The sequence below is a fragment of the Chrysochloris asiatica genome, unplaced genomic scaffold, assembly GCF_000296735.1.
Source record: "Chrysochloris asiatica unplaced genomic scaffold, ChrAsi1.0 scaffold00286, whole genome shotgun sequence".
Lineage (NCBI taxonomy): Eukaryota > Metazoa > Chordata > Mammalia > Afrosoricida > Chrysochloridae > Chrysochloris > Chrysochloris asiatica.
Genome location: NW_006408804.1, coordinates 354,220 through 372,221, shown reverse-complemented (window position 1 = coordinate 372,221; position 18,002 = coordinate 354,220). Strand labels below are relative to the sequence as shown.

Genomic DNA, 18,002 nt, shown 5'->3' with positions numbered 1-18,002 from the left:
TCAGGATTGTGATGGGATTAAGGGTATTGCAGCCTACCATTAATCCTCTTCTTGGTTTATCACATCAGATTACAAAACTGTCATACTACATAACTGCCAAAACACTGGGCATCATGACCCAGACAAGCTCACACATATTTTGGGGACACACATAATCTAAGACAGTCCACCCTTTATTGTTGTTAAGTGCTGTCGAGTTGGTTCCAAACCCTAAACTCCAAGTATAGGGTTTCCAAGGAACAGTTGGTAAGTTTGAGCCAGCTATCTTTCGATTCAAACTGACCTTATGTCAAGCGCTCATCCTACTATGCCACACCAGGAAACCCCCTCAAATTCATGTCCTTGACACCTGCAAAACACTTTCACCCCATAATTATTGTTTTTGTTAGGTACCATCAAGTCAGTTTCAACTCATAGTGACCCTAAACACAACAGAATGAAACACAGCCGAGTCCTGCATCCTCCTCACAGTTGTAGTTACACTTGAACCATCGCTGCTGCCACTGCACCAATCCATTTCATTGGGGGTCTTCCTGTTTTTCACTGACCTTCCACTTTACCAAGCATGAAGTGCTTCTTCAGGGACTGGTCCCTCCTGATAATGTGTCTAAAGTATGAGAGACAAAGTTTCACCATCCTGGCATCTAAGGATCACTCTGGCTGTACTTCTTCCATCACAGAACTGTTTGTTCTTCAGGCAGTCCATGGTACCTTCAATGTTCGTCCCCACAGAACTCAAATGCATCAATTCTTCTACAGTAGTCCTTATTCACTGCTCAACTCTCACATGCATATATTGTTATCAAGTACTTTTGAGTTGGTTCTGTATAGGGTTTCCAAGGAGTGACTGGTAGGCTTCAACTGCCGACCTTGTGGTTAGCAGTCTGGTGCTTATCCTACAGTGCTACACCAAGACTCCATACGAGGTTATTGAAAATATCATGGCTTAGATCAGGCACACCTCAGTCCTCAAAGTGGCATCTCTGGTCTTAAACAGTTTAAAGAGGTCTTGTGCAGCAGATTTGCCTAATATAATACGTTGCTTGATTTCTTGGCTGTTGCTTGTGTGAGTTTTAATTGTGGATCCAAGCAAAATGAAGTCTTTGACAACTTCAATCTTTTCTCCATTTACCATGATGATATTTATTGGTCCAGTTGAGAGGATTTCTTTTTTCATTTGTTTACATTGAAGTACAATCCATACTGAAGGCTGTATTTTAAGTCCTCTTCGCTTTCAGGAAAGTTTGCATCATCGGCATATTTCAGGTTGTTAATAAAGCAGTTTTCCTTTAATCTTGATGCCATGTTCTTCTTCATATAATTGTTTCATGGATGATTTGCTCAGCATACAGATTGAGTAAATGCAGTAACAGAATATAACCCTGGCACAAACCTTTCCTGACTTTAAACCAGTCAAAACCCTTGTTCTGTTCTAACAACTGCCTCTTGGTTTATGAGCACAGGTACCTCATGAGCACAATTAAATGTCTGGAATTCTAAGCAAAGTTATCCATAATTTGTCATGATCCACACACTCAAAAACCTTTGCACAGTCAATAAAGCACATGTAAACATCTTTCTGGTAATCTCTGCTTTCAGCCAAGATCCATTTGACTTTGGCAATGATACACCTCGTTTCCATGTCCTCTTCTGAATCTAGCTGGCGTTTCTGGCAGTTCCCTGTTGATGTAATATTACAGCCATTTTAAAATTGACTTCAACAAGTTTTACTTTCATGTGACATTAGTGATATTTTGATGAACCACATTCTGTTGGGTCACCTCTCTTTGGAAAGGTAACAAATATGGATCTCTTTCAATTAGTTGGCTAGGTAGCTGTCTTCCAAATTTCTTAGCATAGATGAATGAGAGCTTCTAGTGTAGCATCAGTTTGCTGAAAGATTTTAATTTGTATTCAGTCAGTTCACCTGGAGTTTTGTTTTTTGCCAATGTCTTCAGGGAATCTAAGACTTCTTTCTTCAGTACCATCAGTTCTTGATCATATACTGCTTCTTTGAATGGCTGAATATTGACCATTTCTTTTTGGTACAATGACTCTGTATTCTTTCCATCTTTTGATGCTTTCTGCATCAGTCAATATTTTGTCCATAGAATTCCTTCAGTATTCCAAGTTGAGGCTTGAATTTTTCCTTCAGTTCTTTAAGCTTGAGAAATGCTGAGCATGTTGGTCCCTTTTGGTTTTCTAACTCCAGGTCTTTTCATATTTCATCATAATACTTGACTTTGTCTTCTCCAGATGCCCTTTGAAATTTTATCTTCGGCTCTTTGATTTCTTCCATTCACTTTAGCATTTCAAAGCTGGAAAACAAATTTTAGGGTTTCTTTTGGTATCCATTTCTTTCTTTCATGTCTTTTTAATGACCTTTTGTTTTCTTTCTGTTTGGTGTTCCTGATGTACTCCCACAGCTCTTCTGGACTTCGGTCATAAATGTCTAATGCATCAAATCTGTTCTTCAGATGGTGTCTAAATGCAGATGGGGTATGTTCAATGTTATACTTTGGCTCTCATGGCCTTATTTTAATTTTTTCAGCTCCAGTCAGAACTGCATATGACCATAGTCTGCCCCAGCCTTGTCTTGGCTGGCGATATTGAGCTTTTCCACTGTCTCTTCCCACAGATGTGGTTAATATGATTCCTGTATATTCCAATTGGTGAGGTCCAGGTATATTGTCACCTTTTATGTTGTTTAAAAAAAGCATTTGCAATGAATAAGTCATTGGCCTTGCAAAATTCCATCATGCAATTTCCAACATCATTTTTATCACGTAGGCCATATTTTCCAACTACGGATCCTTCCCCTTTGTTTCCAACCTTTGTATTCCAATCACTAGTAATTATCAATACATGTTGATTGCATGTTTGATCAATTTCAAACTGAAGCAGTTGGTAGAATTCTTCAATTTTACCATCACTGACTTTAGTGGTATTATATAACAGTGGCATTAACTGATTTTCCTTGTAGGTGTATGGATATTATCCTATCACAGACAGCATTCTATGTCAATAACCATCTTGATATGTTCTTTTTGAAGATGAATGTGATGCCATTCCTCTTCAATTAGTGATTTCCAGCATAGAAAAGCATCATTGTCAGGTTCAAAATGACCAATTCCAGTCCATGTCAGCTCATGAATGCCTATAATATTGATGTTTATGCATTCCATTTCATTTTTGACAACTTCCAATTTTCCTAGATTTATACTTTGTATGTTCTTGTTCTGATTACTAATGGATGGTTGCAGCTGTTTTTCCTCATTTTGAGTTTTGCCCCATCAGCAAATAAAGGTCCTGAAAGCTTTACTTCATTCGTATCATCAAGGTCAACTCTGCTTTGAAAGTCACTCTTCCCAGGAGTACTTTGAGTGTCTTCTAACCTGAGGGGCTCATCTTCTGACACTACATCTGAAAATATTCCTGTGCTATTCATAACATTTTCATCTTCTGGCACTATAACTGGCAATGTTCCACTGCTATTCATAAAGTTTTCAGTGACTAAACACCCCATCATGTTGTTGTTAAAAGTCAGTTCCAGCTCATAGTTTCTGAGGACCTTGCAGTTAGTAGTCCAGTGTTTATCCTACAGTGCCACACCAGGAAACCAAATACCCCATTGTTGTTGTTATGTGCGTGGAGTCGGTTTCTGAGGCTGTGAATCTTTACGGGAGCAGAAAGCCTCATCTTTCTCCCATGGAACAGCTGGTAGTTTTGAACTGCTGACCTTGTGGTTCACAGCCCAATTCATAACCACTACGCTACCAGAGCTTATATCATCTCAAAAATCTTTCCAAGTCCAAACTCCAACCTGGGGCAAAATTCTTTATCTGTGAATCCAGAATACACATTATCTGCTTCCAAAGTACAATCGTAGAAGGGTATAACATATACATTTCCATTTCAAATGGGAGCAGTTGGAGGGAAAGATAACAAGCACCAAGCAAGTTAAAAAAATTCCAGCAGAAAAATTTACATTAGCTCTCAAAGACTGGCAATAACCATGTTTCTCTGAGACTATCTTAGCAATGGTCCCGCTCTGGTAGTGGTCTAGCTTTCTGGATTTTGGGTAGAGGGCCCTGGACGCTGGGTTTCAGCTCTGACTTCCAGGTGCACTGGAATGGAACAGCAACTCTGTTCCCTCAGCTTTGGGCAGTCCCATTCTCCTACTCCTCCCAAATGACAACCCCCACTCCCTAGGCACAGCAGGCAGTTTTGCCCTTTTGGACATGGCATGTCTACCTCACTGGCAGACCTTTTGCTTTGGTTGGTGCCCCATCTTAACAGAAGCCCCACCGTCCAGAACCTACTTGGAGAAGATCTGACTCTGGAATCTAGGAACTGTGGTCCCACCCTAATAAACCTCTGAAGCCATGGATCTATGTACCCTTTGAGAGCCCAGAGGTCCTGGCCTTATCTTTTGAAAATGAAGCAGCTCTGCTTCCCATGATTCTAGTCTCTTCACCTTTGGCTTCTTGGTTGCTTAGTCTCTAGAAGAGGCTAGCATAGCCTATGCCCTACTAGAGCAAGTGTCACAAAAATCATTAGCTCTATCAATAAATGCCCAGAGGCACCCATTCTCCTAGAAAGCCTCAGCTCTCTCATTCTGTGAGCCAGCTCCCAGGCTGTCTTTTGTCAGCTTCCTGTTCTCCAGCTGTAATTTCTCACTATCTGTAGACTGGGGTGATACAGCTTGAGATGAGACAAGGGAAGGGCTGACTGGCCTGAAGTTTAGGGAGATGTGTAAACTCCCAAGCCCAAGGGTGCTGACCTAGTCACTGGGGGCGAGAGCTGAGAGAGAAGCAGCCAGCTGGTTTGAAGTGCAGGGTGGCATGCATAAACTCCCAAACCTGCAGCTAGTACCCATTTGACCTAACTCGGACAGCTAGCTCACCAGAATAAGATGAAGATAAAGATGCTTGATACTGTCAGTTAGTATAAATTGCTACAATTTGTTGAACTGGACCATTGCTTATGGATGCAGCTGCTCAAAATTCCAACTGAAATGGAAGGATTCTTCATATCGAGGAATAAGTTTGCTTTCTCAGTGAACTGGGTTGTTAGAGAAGGGCAATTTAGACAATGACTATCAAAAATGCGGGGCCATAACTGAACTACTAACCAAAATGTTGGTGGTGCAAACACACCAGCCACTCCTCGGAAACCCTATCCAGGGTCACTTTGAATCAAGCTTGACTCAATGGCAAGCAATTAACAACAACAACAAACAATTCTAACTGTACTTATGATCTGAGTTACCATTAACAGTCACAGCAATAATCAATGTTCCCATATTCACAACCAGCCCAGGATTTCTGAGAAGACATCCCAGAGTTTGTAAATTTGCCACAGAATCACAGATTCTGACAGCCAGCAGGGTCTTCATGAGTCATGAGTTCCACCACAGACCTAGAGCTGCCAAAATGCAGTTCCTCCCCCTCTTTCCCACAGAAACTGGGGGTGCCTCAGGCATTTGGAAAGCTACCCTGTACTCAATAAACTCTTCTTAATAATGAAACAAACAAATGAAGGGTTATAAAGGCATTAAGTGGCTGGCTTACAACCTGTCATGAGTGTGCTTAGTTTCAAACCCACTGAACAGTTTTCCTCTTTTTCAGATGGGCCTGCTGAAAAGGGATGGGGGATGATGGGGATAGGATTTTATGTTTCGATTGTGAGTTATTGTCAGCAGGATTCATTGTGATCGTCACAAATGTAATTGTATAAGATGTGAAACTAAAAGGGGGTAGTAGTTAATCTTTCATTTCAGGAACAGAAGATCCCAGAGCCATGAAGAAAGAAGAGCATGAGAGGCGGGTGAGTGTAGGGGAGCAGCGATGGTAGAATCAGTGTCGGAGGCACTGGCATGGGGCAGATGACCTGCAGACTTTAGGTCCATGGAATGAGAACGGCTGTGTGCCTGAGGGCAGGAGGCAGTCTTGTAAAATGTGCCCTTTGGACATTTAAATGAACGTATATTTTTTATTTTGTATGAAAACACCAAATATTTTTGTTTTGTTGATTTGTGAAAAAAAGATGTAAAAGGGAAGTACACAAAGAGGAAGCAGGATAACTGTTGCTGTAGGGAGGTGATTGTAATTATTGAGATGAAGCAAAGCGTATGATTGGTTGAGGGTAAAGTTGATCTCATTTATTAATCATCACCTTCTGAGTTGACCTCTTTGCCATGAATTTAATTGGCTAAGCAGATCCCCTTGGAAGCCACTGTTTTTATTGCAAGTTTTTTTGAAGGCATCATACCAAGAGGCTAAGATAAACTTATTTAGTTTAGAGATAACCTATGTTCTATATGAAATGGAATCATAATAGCATATTTTGTGACTTACCCTTGTATTACAAGACCTAGTAATATCTGAGGTTCAAGGGAAAGTGTGGCAGGATGGTATAAGCCACATGCAGCCTGACTCCAACCTGTTCTCCATCCACTATGAAATATCTCCATGAAGGCAGGGATCTTGTTCGTCTTACATTCTTTAAATAAGTCAATGCACCTAAGTCAATGCAAGGCACCCAAGAAGACCTCAAGAAATATTTAATGAAAAATTAAAAGATTTCTAATAAAAGGAGAGCTCTTTCAAATGACATAAAAGGAAACATTAATGTGAGAAGGATATTTGTTGTGTAGAAATGAAAAAGCTTTTAAAGGCAGATTTTTTGTTCATAATCAATGGTACTTACTTTAATCCTAAAAATGAGTCACCATAATACAAAATTTCGCTTCCCTTTTTCATCATGTAGTTTTATATGCTCTATCCAACTAATACCCAACTAGGAAAACCAGCTTCTTAATGTGTCTGAAAATGAGACAGAAAAAGCGTCAGAAAAATAGTGAGTCAGCTATGAAGTTTTGTTTTTAATCACATGGTTCAATTTAATCCTTCTTACCATTTTTTTTTTTTTTTAACTATTATGAGCAATACGTACCATTAAGGTAGTTATTAAGGGTGAAAGGACTAATTAAAACTATAATTATCTGATAAGAGTGGCAAACTGTTTAAACAGTTTTAAGGCAAATTCATCTGCTTGAACTGAAAATACTGAACCAAAAAAAAAAAAAGGTGATTAATGAAATTAAAATTAACCCTGTGGGTCCTCTTTCTACTACATATTTTCCAAGTAACCTAAAAGCATCATTCAAATACACAGACAATCATGTAAGTTTAAGTTTTTAATTTTTATTAATAAAGAGTTCTGAGTACAAACAACAAATCTATTTTGACACTTGGGACAAATGATTTATTCTTTAGGGTTTGTTCATAAAGAAAACCCCATTATATATATATTTTAATCTCCAATTTTAATGCTTAACAAACACTATAATGCTTTTGTCCATAATTTAATTTTAGATTTAATTTTAATAATTTTGTCTTGCTACATCTGGTTAAAGAGAATTTTAGAAAACATCAGGTAGGAAGAAGCAAGAGACCATTTTAAATGACCTGAATATAAAACTTTACCATTTAAAAGGCTTGAAAAATAAACTTCAAAACAACCTAAAAATTAGAATACTTTGGCAAAAAAATTAGCAGCTAAAGTTACAAATTAGCATTACATAATAATTACATTTCATCAATAACTGTATTATGATAATATTGCTTTACACATATTGGAATGATTTGTAAAATACTAAATGCTTGTTTATATGTCAGTCTTTATTTTAAAAAAACAACTTTTTAATATAGGTGAGCACTTTTAGGAGACTCTATTCCCAATAAATGACAGGAACACAAATTAGGAGGTGATTAGGTAAAATATCTTTTAATTGTAGACCTAACCAGATAAATCCTGCCAAATAGTAATGAGATGTTATTCAGTAATAAGCATTTATAAAAATTACAATTAAGTAAAAACTCTAGTCCTCTCATTAGTGTGTATGCTTGACATCAGAAATCATATTATAAGCACATACATAATAAAGGTGTGTATTACTGCTGCTTAAAGATCAATCATACCCAGCAAAACTGGAGATTTGCAGCTAAAGTGAACAAGTAGCCAAAAAAGACCAATGCATTTCATGAGAGAACTATCCACTCTACTTAATAAGTAAAAAATTCCATCTCCAAAAGACTTTATCCATGACTGCTTCAAGATTAGTCCTGTAAACCCAATAATACTATGTTATTGTCTCCTTCACTTGAGGGTAAACTAAAATATTAAAAGTACATATTAAAATTTCCAAATTACTCAGGAAACATAATTGAATTGAAAATCTTTCTAGATTTCAATGTAATTTCTTTCATTTCTTGTACACGTATGAAATCTCAAACCCAGTCACTGAGACATAGAGAATGTAGGAGCAAAAGGAGAAATACTACTAATTACACTGTACCCAAGCTTTGGTGAGTCAAGACAGAGGGAAATTGCTCATGCAAACAGAAAAAAAAGTCTTCTGAATTCAGCCTAGTATGCTACCACAGTTGCAAGGAAGTAATTTTATGAGATCTGTAATTGGGAAATGAGTAGTGTTTAACTGTATTTCCACAGGAATAGAAAATCTCAATGTTGTCTTGTAACTGGCAGCATTTAAGAGTAGCTCTGTCTTACCAAGCACAGGAATCTCACCCTTAGTCACGAAGAGCAGGGCTCCTATGTAGCATTTGTTCCCCACCACTGGGAAGCTACACTTTCCAACACAGAGTCACTAAGTCTTAATTTCCATTAAAAACTCAGCAGGAAAACTGTATTTAGCTTATTTTTTATCGCCAAAAATATAACTAGGGATAAAAGTAGGAAACGAATATGACCTCCACTGTAATAAAACTTCCCACAGAGCTGGCTTAAAGTGTAAAACTGATTTATAAGCAAAAAGTAAGACACATCTATTTTTGGTTTCAAGCAAAAGAGCCTCTCTTATTCTTGGCAAGCTACCTATGCGGTGTGGATATTACCTACTTTTAAAAATTTGCATTGAATTTAGTTATTAAAAATCATTCTTTAATAAGGACTTAATATTAACAAGTATCAATGTTTATAATAAATACTGTATTGAAATACTTTAATATTTACAATCAGAAAAAATAGATAATCTAGCCAGTCATCTCAGTGTTACTTCTTCAATTTCATCTTCTACAGAATCAACTGCTTTTACTGTTGCTCTACTGTTTGCATGTTTTAATCTGTTTCTACTTGGATGAAAACTTCTTCCTTCACTGAGGAAAAAGTCATCATCTTCATCTTGTTCTTTGCTTCTGCTGCTTTTATCCCTGGGAAGAAAACTTAAAGGGTCAAAGTCTCCTCTGTTGGCAGAAAGTGAATTGGGGTCAGGGCTTTTAGAGGAAATGGTGCTGCTGCTACTGGCACCAAATAGCTGTTCCATCAGATTAGCTTTCTTTTCTTTCCTTTTCATTAAGTCTACACTGTCTATAGAGTTACTGTGGAACTCCAAAAGGCCACTTTTTTGACTAAATAAATTTGACTTCCCTGACGCTTTTGCAAACGAAGGCACATAGTTACCAAATGCAAACTCATTTGGAGAGGCTGGGCTTCTAGTCCCTCTAGGATTCTGGCTCTCTTCTTTTGTAGTTAAAAAGCTGACGTCTTGCAATCGATGTCCATTAAATGATCTCTCTGAGGATTCAGAGAACATGTATGCTTTGGGACTTTTCTCTGGGAAATTTACTTTTGATTCAAAATCAGGTAGCAATGGCAGAGAAGGATATTTTAGGTTTCGAGAATCTTCAAGTTCTTGGTTGATCTCGTTGAGTTTAGCAAGCAGCATTTCCTTCTTCAGTCTTTCTTCTTCTTCCTCTGCCAATTTATCAGTATCTTGAATTTGATATCTTCCAATTTCCATCTGGTATCTTCTGATTTCCAACTCTGGCTTCTCTTCTCTCGTCAGTAAAAATATATTTTCTCTTCGCTTTGTATCAAGTTCTTCTCTTACCCATTCTGTATGAAATTAAAAGTTTAAAGTGAGATTTTATAATAGTAAATATTGCTAAATAAGAAAACTCAATTATTTGTCTTATGAGAGTCTTTATCTAGTTTGTGTCCAGTAAGTACAGTAAGAATGTGCACCATCAATTTGAATTATTGACATTGTAGGATTAAAATAGAATATATTTAAGAAATGCTGTACCTAACATTCACATTTATTTAAAAAAAAAATGTTCAAGACATGGGTGGGGAAGAAGGTTCTCTGCCAATATTTACTACAATACTGTACACTGTTGAGGATATGGATAGGCAGACAGATGGACAGATGTATAGAGCAAAGAGCCTTACAATTAAAAAATAAATTTTAACTCAGAAGGACAAAGTATTACTTATGGAGGATTCGGATGAAGATGTGTAACCCAAAGAAGAAAAAACTTCAGACAAATCCACAATGAGGGGCATTCTATTTTTAAAATTGGCCAATATGCATTAAGGCTGAGAAGCTGTTTCACATTAAAGGAGATTACAGAGATACAATTAAATTCAATTTAGGAACATGCCCTCCAGGGAGGAAAATGCTATAAAGAACATTACTGCAACAACTGAAAAAAGTGTAATATGGATGGCAGATTAGATAAATATCCCTGGAAAACGACATCATGCTTGGGTCAGCAAAAAAAAGGAAGATGGCCAATGAGATGGATTGGCACGGCCAATGAGATGGATTAGCACAGTTGCAGCAGCAGTGGGCTCAAGCTTAACAACAGTTGTGAGGACGGCACAGGACCTGGAGGTATTTTGTTTTATTACGCATATGGACGCTGTGAGTGGGAACTGACTCCACAGCACCCAACAACAACATTGTAATTAAAGTTAAATTTTCTGAAGATAAAAAGTAATTAGAGTTATATAACACAATACGCTTGTTTTGGGGAAATATCATGGAAATAAATTTATTTAGGTATTTATCAGGCACATGATATCTTTAATGGTTCTCTGGCTGTCCTTACAACTTTTCAATAATTCTGAAGCTATTTCCAAATTTAAAATATGAATATGTGCAAGAATATTTCAAATTCAATAACTTTGGTGAATGGCATACATTCTCACTGACATCAGAGATCATCCATATAGACTTTAGGAAGTAAATCAGTAAAAAGAGACCAAAACTATAAGGTTGGTTGGAACTGCAAGGCTGGTGGTTCAAACTCATCAGCCACTCCTCAGGAACCCTATACAAGGTCGCTAAGAGTTGGAACTGACTGGGTAACACTTAACAACCACAACAACTGTTACTTTGTTTCTTTTCTTGTTACTAAGAATTGACCATAATGTCTAGTTTTCCATTTTGTAGTTTAGCCAATAGTGATTTAAACTTCTATTTCAATAGCTATTGTTAAGTATGGTGTGCTGGTGTGGTGCTGTGGGATAAAACACTGGACAAGGTTGTTTTGAACCACAAGGTCAACAGTTGAAACTCACCAACTACTCTGTGGACTCCTATATAGGATTGCTATGATTTGGAACCGACTCAAGGGCATGTAGCAACAATAATTATTAAGCATAAATTTATAAGTAAAAATTTAAGCAACAATTGGATCATGACCTTATATATTTCATTAACAGCTCAAGGGAAAAAAAAAAAAAAAAGATTTCTCTGTAAGCAGCTACTATATAACTAATAGGACAAATACAGTAGATTAGCACTTGGGATCCTTCACTCCCATAACTTTAAGACACTTTATCCAGATGGGAAATTTATTCCTGAACTTTATTTCCATTATCTAAAATTATATTTGGTTCACCAAACATTCACACTATAGCTAAACATGGTATAAGATTAATTTATATGCGAGACCAAAGAATTACAGGAATATACTCAGGACCTCACAATTAACTGATTTTATGAATATAAGCTAGTTAATGGACTGAAAAGTCTCCATGTGAAGTCAATAAACTGGGTTATCTTTCAGATATCTTTTCAATAACCTTAGAAAATATACAAAGAATGTTTTTCCTTCATCTGAATTGCAGCTCATCTGAATTTTCTGAAGGTAACTTATCCTTACCCCTTAAATACAAATAGCAACTGACCTACTATCTAACTTTTTCTTTCCTTAATAAATTCATTCAAATTCTGTGATTCTCTTACCACTGTATCAACTTTCCCTTGTCTTTATATAACCAACTCTATTCAGAGAAGGAAGATATTAAGGGAAGCCAACTCTTTGTTAAGATAACATATAAAACTTGATACCACATTTATATATTTTTTTAGTTTTGGTCTTTAAAGCTCTTTCCTATGGAATACTGACTCATCACTTGCTTAAACTTTTTCTTACCATTCTCCAGAGTCTCAACCTCCTGTTTTATAGCATCAAGTTCTTTTATGATTTTTTCTTCTCCTTCCTCAATTGGATTTAGAATCTCAGCTTCTTCACGCTTATATCTTTCTTGGAATTCTAGATCCTATTGTAAAAAAAGTAAGGTTTAAAACTATTTAAACATCAGATTTATCTTCCATTATATTTAATTACCAACTATTCTGAGACTAAAGTAAAATTTCAACTAATGAACTTGTAAGTCACAAATTATCACCTTTGAAAGATGCATCAAAAGCACTCAGGGAGAACAAACAAGATGGCAGAGAGGGTAGAAGTGCAGTGAGGCGCTCCATCAGCAACAACACAGAATACCAGACCAAGAAAGGCTTAGGGGATGGTCCCAGAACTCTGAACCACATACTAGGGAATATTTAGAAAGTTGGAAGGCTTACAGCCAGTGGAATTTGTAGCAGAAGCAAGAAACCCAGTGCTTTCTAATCCAAGGTGCTCAGCTACTCCCACAGCAGCCATCTTTGGTGAGACTGAATGGGGGAAGGATCAGAGCAGTCACAGAAACCTGACGGAACAGTGGAAATAAAGGTGTGGATATTCTTTTATATATATATATTCATTGGTCTCTCGCTGTATGCGTACCTCCATTTTGGTGACTAGAGCAGTTGGATACCCATCACCCACCCCCAGAAGGTTCTATTACATGTGCCTAGAGATTGCCTCAAAATTTAAAGGGACAGTTTCCACTTAAAACCAAACGGCAGCACAAAATGGCCAAAGCTGGCCCTGAACTGTTTATCACTAGAAAAAAGGCCTGAACAGAGTTGTGGAGTGGGACAGGAAAATTAAAAAGGAACAGGCCAAAAGTTACATCCTGAGTTATGTCATAAAGACCAACAACAGTGGCATCTTGAAATTTCTCAGGGAGAAGAGTGAAAAGGGAAGCCCATCTCCTTGATCACATCTACCTGGAGGCAATCAGAGAGCCTAAAACATACCAAAACACACACTCATCTAAGTATTAAGGCCACAGCTAACTACTGAAAATGCCGGAAAAACAGAAACAGATGACCATATCCGCACATGTCCAGAAACGAGATAAAGTGACTGAAGCAAAAGACCTGGAAGTAGACCTTGACTCCATATTGGAAGGAGGGCAGGCCTTGGAAATGCCTGAGATGAATTCAGAAAAATGATTACAAAATGTTTCAAAACACTTTACAATGGAGTTGAGAAAAATAAGAAGTAGGAAAGAGCTACAGGAACAATCAAATAAGATAAATAAAGCATTGGAAACAATTAAGAACCTACAGAAAGAGGTCCAAAGGATTAATAATAGAATATCAGAAATGGACAATACACTGAAAGGGCAAAGGAGTAGAATTGAAGAGATGGACGCCAGAACCAGTGAGCTGGAAGGCAAATCTCTCAATGCTACTAAGATAGAAGAGCAAGCAGAAAAAAGCATAAAAAAGTCTGAAGAAGGTCTAAGATTCATGTTGGAAAACATGAAGAGGAATAACTTAAGAATTACCAGCATTCCGGAACAGAAAGAATCACACAAGTCCACAGAGGAGATAGTTGAAGAGCTGTTGGAAGAAATTTTCTCTAACATCCTGAAAAGATAAGGATTCAAGAAGCTCAACGAACCCCAGGAAGGACAGACTCTAAAAGAAAAACACTAAGACATAATAATTCAGCTGTTCAAAATCAAAGACAAGGAAAGAATCCTGAAAGCATCTAGGGAAAAGAGAAGTGTAACAAACAAAGGTAAGTAAGTCAGATTAAGCTCAGATCTCTCAGCAGAAACCATGCAGGCAAGAAGGCAATGGGGGGACATATATAAAATCCTGAAAGAAAAAACACTGCCAACCAATAATGCTCTATACAGCAAAGCTGTCAATCAAATACGATGGTGTAATCAAAACATTCCAGGAGAAACAGAAGCTAAGAGATTTTGTCAAAGCCAACCCTGTGATATAAAACATCCTAAAGAGAGTTCTGTGGACTGAGAATCAAAAAGAACAGACAACAACCAGAGACTGATATGTGTAGCAGCATCACTGGAACTCAGCTGACAAATGGAAGAGTCGAGAACAGAATAAAACTAGAAGAACAAATTCAGAGGCTCTGAGAAGTTAGTCCATGAGCAAAACAATTATAATGTGAAAGAAGGTAAACAGAGAAGAACAGAGAGCCAGGTGGTGAAAAGGTAGATTACAGGATAAAATAAGACTGTCTTAAATGGAGGGAAAAGTTAATGGAATATAAGGTAATCACAATAGTGGGGTTGGAGTGGAGGGTTTAGGGAGAAGAGGAGGGAGGTGATGGTAGAGCACAGGGTAAGAGCAGACACATCATAGTTTGGGTGTTGGGAGGGCAATACAAAAAGGGGGAGGAGGTGGAAGAACAAGGTAGATAGGGGAACACTGAGACAGACTTGCATGGTCTAAGTGGGACAGAGGTAAATAATGATGCATGCTCAACCTTGAAACAACAGGGCTCTGTGATATAGGGATCTAGGCATAGTTTGAAGAGGGGAAATAATACTAAGATGCTTGACTATCTTATGAATATTGGTTTCCCTTGCCTACTGCTGTAAAATAGAAGACACTTGAGTGGGATAGAAAGGAATGTTGGGAAATATGATTACAGAAAACCTGTAATCCCGTCTTCAGCCTATAACTGATTAGAATACCTAAAAGGGGTTCTAGAACTTTCCTAGTGAAATAGGTATCTTGTGGCGCCTTTGCAGAGTATAGGACCTTAGGTGGAATCCTGAGTCCCATCCAGAACCTTCTGAGGTGGGACATCCCCACTAGAAAGGACAAGCAGACCAGCCTGTAACAGCTAGAGTGACAGAAGATACATCTTCAAAGAAAGATCATCAAGAAAAACCCAAAATAAAATGTCAGTATGACTGGCTACTACAAGAATAAGCAAGCTGTTTGCTGGGAAGCCATTAAGGTAAGCAATCAAATTCCTTCAGGATTTTGATTGAAACATGTATCTTCCTATATTTCTACTACATTGAAACTCAGACTGAAACTCAGAGGGAACACATGAGCAGGCATGTAAGCTTGCTGGCAAGCTTTGGTCTACTGGTGAGTGGAAGAGGGGGAAAGGCAGCAATGAAGAAATGGGCTAAGTTCAACCACAGTCCATTGACTCCTGTTAACCTGGAGATGAGAGAGAGAGAAAAAGAATGGCTGGTTGGTCCAAAGTATGGTGAGAACTGGGGACACCTGAGCCCATGGACAAGGACATAGCCACAGAGGGTTAGAGCTGAAAGTGAAGCATCCAGCTGATATGAAGTTAGAGGAGGTACACACCTAGCCTCGATGGCTTGATGATGGGCAAGATAAAAGAAAAACAATTTTTGATAAAGGAAACAAGGGTAAGTTGATACAATTTGATGTACCTGACCTATACTCATAGAGGTAGTAACTCTAAATACCAACAGAGGGAAGGAGTCTTCACATAAAGTTATCAATACTATCCCCTCTTATATACAGGGTAGACAGGGATAGGCAACTTAAGACATTGGCTACCTAAAATGAGGGGGCAATAAAGGCACGAAGTGACTGGCTTACAAGGTTTCAAGGGGGAATTTAATAGTGTATGAGAAAAGAAAGAGTCCCCGCTGAATAGTTTTCATCTTGTCTAGATGGGTCTGGTTAAAAGAGATGGGGATAAGATTTTTATAATTCAATAATGAGTAATCGTTATCATGACTAATTGTGACTATCGCAACTGTAAAGGTAGACATTTTGTACCCAAAACAGAGGAGTGGTTAATCTTATAGTCCGAAACAAAGGACCCTAGGAACATCAAGGAAGAAGAGCACAAGTGGAATGCGAGACCTTATCCAGAGAAGCAGTGACACCAGAGATGGAGGCAGAGATGGGGACATGGAGAGAGGAAGCAGCTGAGGACTCTAGATTCATGGGAAGAGTGGGACTAAGAGCTGGCGGCCAGGAGGCAGACTTGCAGAATGCGCCCTTTGGTGGTGTAAATTATTATATATACCTGAGTGTTTAAAAAAATAAATAAATAGAGAGAAATACTGTTAACTGATAGTACATGGAGGAGATTATAATCATTGTAATGAAACAAGGTGTATGATTTGTTGAATGCAAAACTGTAGATCTGTCCTGTAAACGTTTACTTAATCCACAATAAAAATCTTAAATTAAAAAAAAAAGCACTCAGAATTACATCTTTATTTAGCTCAAAATTTAAAGAATCATTTATAAGACATAGCAGAATCAGTGTAATAAGTCTGTCTTGTAAAATTCTGATGAGACAAGTGCCCAGTGTATCCTTGCTTTATACATTTTCACACCAAAATCTGATTAATTCAGTTAACGTGACATGGCAGCTTACCAACTATGACAGCCAAATGAGATGATGTAAAACTTTAATACAGGCAGTAACAAAGGTATAACTCCAACCAGTAAATCATTCAAATGTATACCATGCCTAATACCTCCAATGAATAATTTTAATGATATTTAAATCAATAAAATTGTTATCAACTTAAAATTCCTTATTTATTATAGTAATTTTTCTTAAAAAAACTAAAACATTATTATAAGTTATCATTAGGAAAGACCTGTAGTACCCATTTCTCCCTGCTTCCTTTTAGGAATAGGATTCCTCTGAGTTTCAGCAGAACATTGGCTGCTCAGATGGAGCATACTATATTTGTCAGCATCTTCTGCAGCTAGACGGCGCCAACAAGATGTGAATGGAAGTATGTGTGGAACTTCTTTCTGATCCTGTTTACTAAAAAACCAAAGCTGCTTGTCCTCTACTCCCTTGTACACCTTTTGATTCTAACCAAACAGTAGAGTACTATATGTTTAAGACGGTATAGCAGTAAGAAAGACAGCCACAGAACAGAGCTGTCTACCTATCCTAAACAACCCATAGACTTTAAGTCTATCAAGAGAGAAAGAAACTATTCCATTGTCTTGAACCACTGTGCTCTAGGTCTCCATGCAATAATAACTTAGCACAATTTATCTAATTGATACAGCTATCATTTTCTGAGACCCATTAAATTAGCAGGTTGGGGCTGGAAAGCTTTGCAAACTTGATAGTTAGCTACTACCAGAACCCTGAAAGACACCCCAAATCCCCATTTTATAGGTGAGGAAACTGAGGCTACAAGAAGTCACACAAATGACTTAAAGTAAATGTTAGAACCAGAGTTTAATAACACCAAGCTTGGCTCTCTTCAAGTTGTGACACTCTCCTGGTGAATCTTACAACAATGTGAAAAAGTATTTTTATCCTTTTAAAGATAAGAATTTTTCTTCAAATTATATTCCATACCTGACCATTTTTAAAGAGACAAATCAACATAATCTGTTCTCAATGTAGTAGAAATATGTTTAGCAGACACAGTTAACAAGTCCAAATAATACAACAGAAGCAAAATAAAGACACTAGAGAAACACAGAGGAATCATATCAAACCATCCTTTCTGTCTGCAATATTAGAGTGATCACAGGGTCACTGGGAAGCTTACAAGGCACAAAAATATAGGATTATCTCAATATGCTGTATCTGTATATTGTCTTCAGAAAATAAAGTGCAAACACTAAAGATAAAATCCTCTTAGGACTGCGAACAGGAACAAGACAAGGATGCCCTCTGTCACCGCTCCTATTCAATATTGTGCTGGAAGTCTTAGCAAGAGCTATACGGCAAGACAGGGAAATTAAAGGCATCCAAATTGGCAAAGAGGAG

General features: G+C 37.6%; 1 protein-coding gene across 1 annotated transcript in view; it reads right to left on the bottom strand.

The window, feature by feature from the left end:
- Positions 1-9,067: 9,067 nt before the first annotated feature.
- Positions 9,068-18,002, bottom strand: part of LCA5 (Leber congenital amaurosis 5) — an 85,504-nt gene continuing 76,569 nt past the window's right edge. The window contains exons 6-7 of the mRNA XM_006874561.1: positions 12,252-12,378; positions 9,068-9,921 (exon numbers count right to left, since the gene is read on the bottom strand). Coding sequence (XP_006874623.1) covers positions 9,068-9,921; positions 12,252-12,378 — 981 coding nt within the window. The remainder of the gene's footprint in view (positions 9,922-12,251; positions 12,379-18,002) is intronic.